The sequence below is a fragment of the Garra rufa genome, chromosome 5, assembly GCF_049309525.1.
Source record: "Garra rufa chromosome 5, GarRuf1.0, whole genome shotgun sequence".
NCBI classification, from domain to species: domain Eukaryota; kingdom Metazoa; phylum Chordata; class Actinopteri; order Cypriniformes; family Cyprinidae; genus Garra; species Garra rufa.
In genome coordinates, this window is record NC_133365.1 from 32,128,621 (window position 1) to 32,141,926 (window position 13,306).

Sequence of the window (13,306 nt, forward strand, 5' to 3'; positions counted from 1 at the left end):
TCTGGCATCAGTTTACGTTGAAATTACACATGAACGAACAGGGAGAAAATTTTAAAGTCACTCCTCTGATGACGTGCCATAGGTGCAACCCCCGCAGCCAATGAGCGTCGAGGGGCGTGGCATTTGACAGGATGATGGATGGCTGTTTGGGCAACTTTAAACTATTTGAAACTAATTTAAATTGCCCATAATCACCACGGCTGAGTTATGCTGAAAGGATTTAAAAGCCGTCTTTATCCACAGCATTTAAGCCTGCTGATGACTGGCTTGTCCACGTTGAGTTGTATTAATTATTCACCTACGCCCCTACTACACAAATGGACAGTTTACTATAGCATCAGTCTATAAATAAACCGACAATAGATGCAAAAACAGACAGTCCAAATAACAGATGTGCTCACGCGAGAGGAAAACAGGCAGCTGTTAAATTGAACACTACCACGTGCTCTCACCTTATATTTGCTGCGTCTCTCGGCACGATCGAAGCTGCGAACATCTGGCCAAGATGGAAAGCCAATTACCTCTGGCGCCGTAAATCTTTATTTAACCAATGCAATACTGTCCAATTTGCCTTGATTTACCATTACAGGTTTAAATGAACTGGCCTTGGCCTCTCACTTACAGGCAGTGCTACCACCTAAGAAATGTTGTGGCTTATGATGTCAACTACTAAACACACCTGCAAGGCAAAATCAATGCTTCACTGTTAATGGTAATAGCGTAATTTGACAGTGTAACAGTCTTATAAATGTCTATGTTCTCTTTGTTTCACCTAAGAACTATGTTCATAGTTTAAGTTGCATTAAAATTAGTGTTTCTTTTGAAACCTGGCCTATATTATGCAAAAACATAGTTGATGTACAATTTTTTTATTTTTATGTAGGAAATACTGTTTGAAACTTACAGGTAATCAAACTCCAGTAAGTTATATTTATTCTGACAAGAAAGTTTAGTTCTAGTATAAGGTTCAAAAACATTATTTTTTCACAAATGCAGCAAAGCCAACAAAATGTTATTAATTTATTTACACAGCAAACTTGGACCACAAAACCAGCTGTAAGTAGCACATGTATATTTGTAGCAATAGCCAAAAATCATTAGGATATTAGGTCATGTTAAGATATTTTGTAAATATCCTACCGTAAATATATCAAAATTTAATTTTTGATTAGTAATATGCATTGCTAAGAACATCATTTGGACAACTTTAAAGACAATTTTCTCAGTATTTAGATTTTTTTGCATCCTCAGATTCTAGATTTTTAAATTGTTGTATCTCCAATATATATATATATATATATATATATATATATATATATATATATATGTGTGTGTGTGTGTGTGTGTGTGTGTGTGTGTGTATTGGGGCCTAGCATGTACAGTACATCTAGCATTTTCTTTCTGCTCAGGAATTAAGGGACTAGCGACATCTAGTGGAGGAATCTACGAGGCTATCTAGTGGAGGTTTGTACTTCAGGCAAAAACTAGAAACATAGTGTGACCATGGACCACAAAACCAGTCATAAGTAGCACAGATATATTTATAGCCAAGCCAACAATACATTGTATGGGTCAAAATTAATGATTTTTAATTTATGTCAAAAATCATTAGGATATTAAGTAAAGATCATGTTCCATTAAGATATTTTTTTTCAACTTTCAAGGTGATTTTCTCAATATTTAGATTTTTTTTTGGCACCTTCAGATTCCAGATATTAAAATATCAGTTTTATCTCAGCCAAATGTTGTCATACCTCAATGGAAAGCTTATTAATTCAACTTTCAGATGATGAAAAAAAATTACCCTTAACTGGTTTTGTAGTCCATGGTCACAAATAAATAACATTTCTAAGTTTGCACTTTTTTTCTCTCTTCTGTAGAATGAGAATATACTATGAAATTGTTTTGTCTACTTTTGAATTTTTGAAAATGTCTAAAACCAATATCATTATCCTGTTAGTATCATGAGAACACAATTAAGTGAATATTGAAGGGTCATTGATGGGTCATAGAAGGATCTACCAGTTCTATTCTGATGTAAGGCAATGTCATTTGTTTAAAAAAGGGGGAATAGTGTGATTCTATTTAAATCCTGGCTCTGCATACAAAGACTTCAAAGCAAGCAGCTCTTAGACACACACACTCTGCCTTGGGGATCACCTGAGCAGACTGGTCTTTGATGAGACACTGTGGAGTCCCCTGCCACTCTTACAAAGGTAAATGTATCCACCCCTCCTTTCCCTCCCAACCCCCTGGTACCCATCTCCCTGGTGGCCCCATTGTTTCATAGAAACTCAACCCTTTGCATGAGATAGAGAAAGGAAATAGACGGAGTGAAGACCATAAGATGAACAGGGCACATCAGTATGGGTGAGAAATATCTGAGCCATAGGGAGGGAAAAGATAAAGAGGCTGACAGGAAGAAAAGGGAAAAAACTGGCAATACTTGAAAATCAGAGGACACTGGGGTATTAGACCAGTTCTCATTGTGGAAATTGCTTTGATGCTTCTTACTAAGAAACTTTTTTTTTAATGGATAACCTCTCTCTCTCTTGTGTTTTCAACATCTCAAACGGGATTGGTATACATGTTGGTTATAAAAAGCGGTTTGATGTCGAAATTAGACAAGAAGGTAAATTGTTACGTAACTGTCAGTAGCTAGAATTAAATCTGTTACCGGTTTCGTCAGTCGTTAAGTACTTTAATTATTCGTAAATTCCATTGGAATGGTTAAGAATAATGTTATAAACGACATAAAATTGCATTCATATTGAATTTTTTGATAGTTTATCACAGATACATACATTAAAATTGAGTTAAATATAAAAATATTTATGTTTTATACAACGCAGTGATAGAAAATGATAATAAATACAGGAGTTTCCGCTCTAAGGTGAAGTGTTTCTACTTCGAGGTGTCATTTAGCCAATAGAGGGCGCTAATTTTCACATTGAATCTGGAGCTATTTAATAAATAAACAAGTATAGCCTTTTAAAATCTATTTATCCACCTTTTTCTTCACGTAAGAGTGGGCGCGGCCATTTGTACATTTTATGGATTTGGCTTTCGGCCTCATCCACGATAAGATATTTTTAGCTGTTTTGCTGCTTGATATTGCAAATGGTGTGTCTTACCATATTTAGGGCCCGAGCCCAGAATTTTTTTTTTCAACCTTCCGGGCACTTTTGGGGGCCTTAACATACTCAAAAACTCTTGAAAATTTGCACACACATTGGAAACTGCGGCCATCAGGACGCCACAGAGGCTGGGACCCGGGCGTGGTTCACAGCGCCCCCTGGAACACAGTCAGAAAACTTGATGTACTGCTCACACATATTTGCACGTATTCATATGAAACTCGGTACACATATAGATCTCACTGAGCCAAACATCTTTTGTACTCTATGTCATAGGCTCCACTCAACAGGAAGTGAGATATTTAGGGCAATGTAAAAAGCGCATGCTCTGGAACTTGAAATACTCCTCCCAGGATTTCCATAGGATTGTCACCAAACTCGGTCAGCATGATCTCAAGACATTGGGGACGCTAAATTGCGAGGAGATTTTTGATATCTCGAACGGTTTGGCCGTGGCAAGGCGACAAAGTTATGGCGAGAAATGAGAAACAGGAAGTGTCTAATAACTGTTGCACACATTGCCTGATTCTGATGAAACTTCACCAGTTTTTTTTGCAGTTTTTTTATGATGCCGATTACATAAACGTGACTATTATGAGTCAAAGTTATAGTGCCGCCAACTGGCAGCAGGAAGTGTGTCATTTTCAAAATGCTTTGAAATCAGCCTCTTAATTTTACTTGATTTTCTTCAAACTTCATCAAAATAATGTAAAAACACAGCCGATGAGAATATGTAATGTGGTCGATGATAAATCAAATGCTGTTGCCATGGCAACGTGTCAAACTTTAAAATTAGGTTCCTGTCTTTTCGAGGCAGATAACATGCTTAGAATTTCATGAAACTCAACACACACATCAATATTAATGATAGTTAGACACTGGCGAAAGGTCATAAATGGGTGTGGAGCAGGCCCTCTATAGCGCCATCTTTTGACAAAAGTTGGGGGGTTAGTTTTTCCTACAGTCACCAAAATCTGTACATATATCGTTCTCATCAATCTGGACAACTTTCTAAATTAAACTCATTAGCTACGACCAACAGGAAGCTGGCTATTTTTATTTGAATGTGGATTTTTGGAAAAATCAGGCTGTAAAAAATTCATATTTCTCATAAGAGCAACATGCTGTTCACACCAAACTTTTTTAACATGAAGATGCTAAATTGCGAGCGGATTTGGGATATCTTGAACGGTGTTGATGTGGTGATTTTTTAAAGTGATAGTAAAAAAGATAACCTTAATTTTTTTATATCTTTAAAGTGCAGCATCCAAACTCTTTAAAACTTTTTTTCACACAGAGAACTAGTTATTCTGAGCAAACGCTGTTATTTTCACAAGTATGCAAGCTTCTATGAATTAAAGAAAATTTTAAAAAGAAATCAGAAATCTCCTCTCACTCTGCCTGCCTCTAAGTATGTTTGTGTGTTGAGTGTCAAAGTGAGTATAGGGGGGAGGGGTGAAAGGAAGGGAGGGTGAGAGATCAGTGACACATGCTGTCTTGCAGACCATCTTTGAGGAAGAAGTGCACAATGATGTAGTGTAATCTACATAAATATGTCTGATCTTTGAGAGTCTGATCTTTGAGAAAATATAAAGGGTCACTAACTCTTTCATTGTTTGTTTTTTGCAGTTTTTTTATTTTTTACTGAACTGTACCATGAACGTGTCCTATGCAGTCACATAGCAAAAGATTAAAAAAATACAACTTTTAACAATTAATAAATAGCATGAGTGATTTATCTTCATTGTTAGACAATTATTTTCATAGTGTTATTTATTGAATATAAAATTATAATTAACAATTTCAAGACAAACTTTGACAGCAAAACAAACTTTGCTGTTATCTGTTCAAAACATCTGAAAATTATACCATTTTAAGATGAGTTATATTTACATCGCCCCATTACAATACTCAACTTGTTTTTTAAAGATATTTTGAAAGAATGAAGCGTTTATATAGCACTTTATTGTCTATTGCTGTATACCCACATGAACTGTGTGTTCATGTTCATGTTAATTCACAGTACATAAACTAATGTTAAAAGATACAAATTTGCATTTTAATAATGTATGAATACTTTTTTTAGCTTAATATTAATTAACATTAATAAATGCTATTTAATTATTGTTCATGTTAACTAATATAGTTAATGTTAACAAATGAAACTGGACGGAAAAATTTTATATATTGTGTGTATGTGTCTGTGTGTTGATTTTAAAGTGTAACTCTTTCAATTCTGTAAACTTTAATGTGCCAAGAACAGATGTGCCAACTGGGCACCGTTTTCCTGATGCTATCGGGATGGCGACTGCGCAGATGGCGAGGGCCCTTTCATCGCTGCTTGCAGCTTTAATATTTGATTGTATCCTATCCTAATTATGAACACTGGTTTGTAGTGCAAACAGTTTTAATGTTTACTGAACGTTGTTATTCTTCTGGTTATTTCCCTATAGCGGCTTGTTGCAAGAAAAGGGTGGATATCTTACTTATTTTATTTAACGTTTTTGTGTATTGAAATAAACAAGTCATGTACAGAACCTTTAAGAACCATTTCAAAAGAAGCACTTAAAGAAGTAGTTCACTTTCAGAACAAAAATGTACAGATAATGTACTCACCCCCTTGTCATCCAAGATGTTCATGTCTTTCTTTCTTCAGTCGTAAGGAAATTATGTTTTTTGAGGAAAACATTTCAGGATTTCTCTCTATATAATGGATTTCTATGGTGCCCCCGAGTTTGAACTTTCAAAACGCAGCTTTAAATGGCTCTAAACGATCACAGCCGAGGGAAAAAATGTCTTATCTAGCAAAACGATCGGTTATTTTCTAAAAAAAAAAAAAAAGACAATTTGTATACTTTTTAACCTGAAATGCTCGTCTTGTCTAGCTCTGTGTGTACTCTGTGTAGAGATTAAAAAGTATATAAATTGTAAATGTTTTTAGAAAATAACCGACCATTTTGCTAGATAAGACCTTCCTCGGCTGGGATCATTTAGAGCCCTTTGAAGCTGCATTTAAACTGCATTTTGGAAGTTCAAACTCGGGGGCACCCTATAAGTCCATTATATGGAGAGCAATCCTAAAATGTTTTCCTCCAGAAACATTATTTCTTTACGACTGAAGAAAGAAAGATATGAACATCTTGGATGACAAGGGGGTGAGTACATTATCTGTAAATTTTTGTTCTGAAAGTGAACTACTCCTTTAAGGCTGGATTTTCCTACACAGAACATGCATATGGAAGGCTGTGACTGTGTCATATTTAATAGATTCTGTCATTAGCAGTGGTTGTGTTACCCGCCATGCAGGCAAAACATATGCTGACTAATCAAAGAGTGACAAATGTTCACAGTGTGCGTGGCTCAAATGTTGTGTAAGAGTGTGGGATTGTACAGTCATCATCACATATTTCCACCTGCCATCCTGCACATTCTCAACACATTCAGACATTTCCTGTTCCCCTGTCATGGCAGTGCTGAAAGTCTCAAATATCTGTGAGAAAGTAAGAGACGGAGATAAAGCAGAGAGGAATCCTTTTAAAAGATTGACCTGGCCATGTTGTCTGTTCCAATGATGGCATCAGTGAATGTTTTGTTATAAATGTTTTTTCTAATGATTAATAATGCAATTGCTAAAACAGTATAACTTTTATTGCAATTCCCCAGTGTCTGTTATTTGTATTATGTTCCATTCTACACTGTTATTTTGTCAATATACACAAAGAACACAAAGCCAATTCATAAACTGTAATACATTTTATTTTACAAAATGAAACTATAATTATACATAAGAAAGTATTTGCTCCATATTTGTTATTTGCCATTCACCTCAAAAAAATTGAGGTTTGAATATGACACTTCACAAGAACTGAAGTCTGTTAAATATTATAAAATAGAAACAAACAAAACATCATATATGTACAATGGAATTACAATTCCATATTTACACTATATACAGTAAATCAAATACAAAAGTGTATGAATATTAAATTATTACTCTGTGTATGTACTATGATATGGATTATACTATGGTATGTTTTCTCTCGAATCAAACAAGCTTTACAGCCATAATTTATCCCCTATGTCACTAGAAACCTGATAAAACAACATTTATTTATAACTTATATACATATTATTGTTATACCGAGACTACTGTTGTATTGATGAATGATGGGCTAAAACATCTATACAGAAAATTGGGTACAGTAGAAGAGTGAGAACATGCTTTTAAATGTGTTCTTTAGCTAGCATTAGTGTGTGTATGTGTGTATATCGTTTGGCAGATTGAAGAGCTCTGCTTGTGATGACAGGCCCTGTCTGCTGTTTGTTTGACTGCAGCTGCAGCGCTGTATCCACATGATGTTGCGGGTAAAGTCGTCTCGTTCTGGCTCGGGACAGTGAAAGTGTAGACGGATTGTACGTGTCACAGAGGGAACACAGAAGCGACCGTCTGAGCAGGATCCACATGAACGAAGCCGGTAACGTCGAGCAGTGAAGCATCCTGCAAATACGATCTGCATAGGTTTTGCTGGTCGTGTGGTTCTCTGACACTTCTTTCCTTTCTGAGTGAAGGAATGGAGAGGAGGAGAAAGAGAGAAAAATCTACTTCAATAACAGAACAAAAGCTTTTGACCAAACATCAAAATCAAAATCAAAATATCAAAATTATTCATATAAAAAAAAGAAAAATCAGATTACACTACCACTCAAAATGTTTTTAGAAAAAAAAAATCTGCTTAACAAGCCTGCATTTATCTGATCCAAAGTATTTTACTATTTAAAATTATTGTTTTCTATTTGAATATATTTTACAACGTAATTTATTCCTGTGATTTCAAAACTGATTTTTTGCATCATTACTCCAGTTTTTCAATTTTTTTCTAATGAATAGAAAGTTTAGAAGAACAGCATTTATCTCAAATATAAACTTTGTAACATAAATGTCTTTATCATCACTTTGGATTAATTTAAAGCTAAATAAAAGCTTTTAAATGGTGTAGTGTATGATGTTACAAAGACTTATTTCAGATAAATGCTGATCTTAAAAACAAACAAAAAAAAGTTTTAAATATTGATAACAATAATAATAATAATAATAATAATAATAATAATAAATGTTTCTTAAACAGCAAATCAGAATGATTTCTGAAGGATCATGTGACACTGAAGACTAAAGTAATGATGCTGAAAATTTAGCTTTGATCACAGAAATAAATTACTTTTTAAACTATATTCAAATAGAAAGCAGTTATTTTAAATAGTAAACATATTTGTCAATATTACTTCTTTTGCTGTATTTTGGATCAAATAAATGCAGGCTGAGTGAGCAATACAATGACAATAATTCTTTAAAAACATTAAAACATTAATTCAGTTTTGCATCTAATATCTATATTATATTATATATACACATTTTACATTGTTAAATTTTTCTTTTAAATCTAAAAAAATAATATCTGACTGCTCTGCAGCCACCACTTACCTTCAGTGATGGTGCAAGGTTGATGCCACACTCTCGAATCTGACAGAGCCTGGTTTCACTGACCAGCCGACACTCAGTATTACTATTGGTTACACGACTGGACACGCCCATTCCACAGGTGGCTGAGCACGGGGACCAATCAGTGACCTGCAGTAAGCAGGTAGGTGGAAGGATGGCATGGGACTTTGAGGATGAAATCCACTCTAAGAGAAAAAAAAAACAAGATAAAGTAGGTTAAGAATATGCTGAATGAGCTTGTAATTCCTAAATGATGAGCATTACATAACCTTATAAAAATAACCAGTGTTTATCCACCTTTTTCATCCTGTAAGAGTGGTGCCGGCCATTTGTAAATTTTATGGGTCTGGCTTCGGTTTCATCCCCGTCCAGCTATTTTTAGCTGTACAAAACAGCTCGTTTTGCTGCTTGATATTGCAAATTGGTGTGTCTTACCATAGTATTTTGTCTTAATTATAAGCGCACTGGTTTTTAGTGCAAACAGTTTTACTGTTTACTGCATGTTGTTATTCTTCTGAGCTAATGAACCAGAAGTCTCACTCATAGGCTTACTTTTGCGTTAAAGAAAAAGGAAAAAAAACATTTTTACTGTAAGCAATTAAGCTGGGAAACATTGACGTACAGGAAAGTTTTTAAAATAAATGTATTGTTTGTCATTTGTTTCTTTATCAGTTTTTCCACTATTCATTACATATTAATGGCAATGTAATTCATCTACCTTGATAAGGGTCTCCTGCACTGCTGTCCCACGAAGTAGATGGAGCTTCAAGTAACTCGTTGCCTATTAGGTCTGTGTGCTTGTGTGGGTGTGCTTCAGGCAACGGATCTACTTCAGCAATGCGGTTGTCATCATCACACACCCACTCCTGGCAGCAGCGGCCGGGCAGTTTGGTGAGGCGGCGGCGGGAACAGCGCCAGTCGGGTAGCGAGATGCTGTGTGGGCACAGTGGGACGCAGCCGACTACTCCATCAACACACGAGCACTGATGCTCACAAGTTGGCTGAAAGTCCTCGCCGTGTTGATAGACTCGTCCATCCAGCTCACATGGCCGACCTTGAGCCTCAGCTAGACGTCAAAATCAACAATAATATTGCTTGATTAGCATGAGTGCGATAGTTAGCATTAATATATATAAAAAGTGATTTTTTTTGTAATTTATTATTATTTTTTAATACAGTTGTGAGTTAATAAGCCTGTTGAAAAGATCATCTTAGACCAGCCCATGTCATAACATCACTCTGTTCTTCTTACCTCTACACAAGCCTCTGTCAGGGTCTCCACCGGCCCCTAGGTGGCAGCGCAGTCCCTTGATGTGGTCGCAGGGCTCAGTAGTGCTGCAGTCTTGGTTAAACTGCCTGGCACAGACCCGACAGCAACCACACGAGTCCAGAACCGAACTGATACCAGGAGGACACGAGGGTGGTGAAGAAGGACAAGAGCATTTCAGTGGACATCCTCCTTGCACCTGATAAAGCACACAAGGAAACAAGTAAGGATAAGGACTGATATTGGAAGACACTAGTCTATATGAGACATTTTTCTTTTTATAAATCAAGCCTAAATATTTTAAATTCCATAGTTTTGCAATGAAGCAGATGATTTATTCCAGCAATCTCCTTAACCACTATAAAGTCGTGATAAATTCATGCTGCCTCTAAATTAGACCACATACAAGAATAGCACTGGCTCTGTGAGCCAAAACCTGACACAAATAAGGCAAAAAAGTGGATTCACTCCCTGCTAAAATGCTTTTATCTGTAACAGATGCTTAATATAAAAGTTTCATCTGCAACTGAAATCTGACATTGTGATTAAGCGATTTTTATACCAGTGCATATTACAGCTGTTAAATTATTGATCAATAAAGGTCTCAAATCATAGTTTACCAAAGAGTAGTAAAACTTTTTAGAGGTAAATTGCTACATATATTGGCAATTATAATATTAAAATCAACCTGAATGTTGCACAACGAGGATATAATGGTGCACATTCAAGTTCAAACCATCAAACAGAGTATAAAAACTCACCTCCACAGCAGCCCACGACAGCAGCATCAGTGTGATGAAATTTCCTTGCCTCAGGGGGGACATAATTAGTTTTATCCGAAATGTTTACGTTTGTGCTCAGTTGGGATGAGTTACAAAACAGCGTTTCAGATGTTCAAAAAGTGCCTTTTGATTTACAGCCAATCTGCATCTGTCAGTTCAAAAAGAATTTGGCTGGTTGGGAATCCACACTTACCTCTTTCTCTTAAAGCCTGTTTATGAGTTGGTAAATGCATAAAACTGTAAAGCTCTGCTAGATTCTCTTAGTGACTGCCACTTTTATAGACAGCTGTGCACAGCCCCCTCTGACATCACGCACACACACACACACACACACATACACACACACATACACACATATATTTGACAGGTCACTTTAGATGTACAAAGAAACAATATTATATATTTTCCTATTGTCTCTTTTATTATGAATTAATGGTTTCAATAAATAACATTATATATACTTCTATTACTATCATAATTTACCTTCTCTAAGTATCAGATTAGACAGAGAGCAAATGTAAACTAGAGTTGGAAAAATGCTGGAATTATTGAAAGGTGTTTGTGTCTGATTTCAGGAACTAGTCTGGGCTGTTGTGAAATACAGGAAAGGTAGTCTAGCACATTTTGGTCAGAGGAGAGTCCAGTGACACACACACACACACACACACACTGAGCAATCCCTCTCACCTCCCCTGCAGACAGCACAGACAATTTGTCAGACGGCACTTGCTCTCACCGCAGCGGCGGCGAGACATCACACACACATGGCACATAGCTGCCAGCCCGCTCGGTGACGTACTGCATTCACTCACAAAATCTGAGTGAGTGAGATAGAAAGAAAGAGAGGAAAATCATCTGTATGAAAGAGTAGGTGGTGTGGAAATATCACCATGTGTGGAGCTTTTCATTCATTTCTTTGACAAACGTGTCAGAAGAGCAGCTGGAATGGCATTCCCCTGATGATGATGCACTGATGTGACATCTACAGGGTTAGAGGTGAAGTCTGATGGAGTTAGTCACAGCATATGCAGCAAATGACTGTAATGACTGATAATAGAGTCATACAGCATGAACAAGTTCAAGGAGACACCAAACAGGTGAATCTTAGTTAGGACGCATACTGAAAGGACATATTTGTGGCACCATGCGCAATTCAAAGTGAGACCATCAATGGTTACAAACTGTTTGAGGAAGTTAGTGATTTCTGTGAGGTTTTGAGATTTCCTATAATAACATAATAGTTATATGGTAGATTAGAATCCAGGTCACTAGTTCTTCTCTTAAAGAGTTAATTCTTAAATTAATTTTTGTTCATACAATTTCCTACTGTAAATATATTGAAATTTACTTTTTGATTAGTAATATGCATTGCTAAGAACGTCATCTGGACACCTTTGAAGGTGATTTTCTCAATATTTAGATTTTTTGCACCCTCAGATTCCAGATTTTTTAAAAATAGTTGGCCAAATATTGCCAAAATTTTGACTGGTTTTGTGGTCACATATGGATGTGAACAGTTTAAAGCTTGTTCAGAATGTCTTAGTTTGTGTTCTACAGAACAAAACAAGAATGGTTGGGATCACAAGGGTGAGTCAAACTTTTATACTGTGACTCATTTATTTAACATGTCTTTATTCTGTACATAGATGCATCACAAAAGCATTCTTAAACAATTATTTTTTCTGAAAGTCATGAACATTTCTACCACTAGTGTCATCTGTTTCAAGGTTAATACTTTTTCTTTGTTTATAAAACACCTTACCAGGAGAATAAATAATGTTCACACACTAATGTAAAATGATCATTTTATAGAGTGAAAATAATAGTAAATCATGCAATTTACTCATTTACTTAAATTGTCAGTACAATACTTCTGACTATCAAATGAGACCTCAATTAAAGGAGAAGTTCACTTCCTGAATACAAATTTCCTAATGATTTACTGACCCCTATGCCATCCAAGAGGTTCATGTCTTTCTTTCTAAAGTTGAAAAGAAATAAAATAAAAAAAGGAAAAACAAAAAGTTTCTTTGAGGAATACATTCCAGGATTTTTCTCCATATAGTGGACTTCAATGGTAGCCAACGGGTTGAAGATCCAAATTGCAGTTTCAGAGACACTTCAAAGGGCTCTACACGATCCCAGCCGAAGAATAAGGGTCTTATCTAGCAAAACGATAGGTATTTACATACTTTTTAACCACACTTGCTCATCTTGCATTAGCTCTGGGAATGCGTATCCATGACTTAAAGCATTACGTAATCACGTTGGAAAGGTCACACGCGGTTAGTTCTTCATCTGTGTACTTTGGTTCAAAAAGGTAGGGTAGGGCGAAAAACTCCATCTCATGTTCTCCTCCAACTTCAAAATCGTCCAACATTGTTGTTTTACCTTTTTCGTAAAGCGCATTTTACATTCTTTGCACGTCCACGTATGTCACGCGTGACCTTTCCAACATCAATTTTGTACTGTGGAGGTCGAGTGCAAGACGAGCGTTTGTGTTTAAAAAGTATATTGTTTCGCTAGACAAGGCCTATTGAAGAACCCTTTGAAGCGGCACTGAAACTTTAGTTTGGACCTTCAAACCGTTGGCCACCTTTGAAGTACACCTTTGAATGTTTTC

The 13,306-nt window shown here is 36.1% G+C and overlaps 1 protein-coding gene across 1 annotated transcript; it reads right to left on the bottom strand.

Moving 5' to 3' along the window:
• Positions 1–6,942: 6,942 nt before the first annotated feature.
• On the bottom strand, positions 6,943–10,911 carry ccn1l1 (cellular communication network factor 1, like 1). The gene is made up of 5 exons (XM_073841226.1): positions 10,663–10,911; positions 9,887–10,100; positions 9,353–9,700; positions 8,617–8,819; positions 6,943–7,696 (listed from the first exon to the last, which is right to left on the bottom strand). The coding sequence occupies exons 1-5, from the start codon at positions 10,723–10,725 to the stop codon at positions 7,385–7,387; spliced, it is 1,140 nt and encodes a 379-aa protein (XP_073697327.1). The 5' UTR covers positions 10,726–10,911; the 3' UTR covers positions 6,943–7,384.
• Between the last annotated feature and the right edge of the window lie 2,395 nt (positions 10,912–13,306).

Bases quoted from the DNA above. Each gene is read 5' to 3' on its own strand.
- ccn1l1 (XM_073841226.1), bottom strand. From the start codon at position 10,725: ATGTCCCCCCTGAGGCAAGGAAATTTCATCACACTGATGCTGCTGTCG. The intron at 9,701-9,886 runs GTAAGAAGAACA...TTTGACGTCTAG, and splicing joins TGACAGAGGCTTGTGTAGAG to CTGAGGCTCAAGGTCGGCCA. The intron at 7,697-8,616 runs GTAAGTGGTGGC...TCCTTCACTCAG, and splicing joins ACCTTGCACCATCACTGAAG to AAAGGAAAGAAGTGTCAGAG.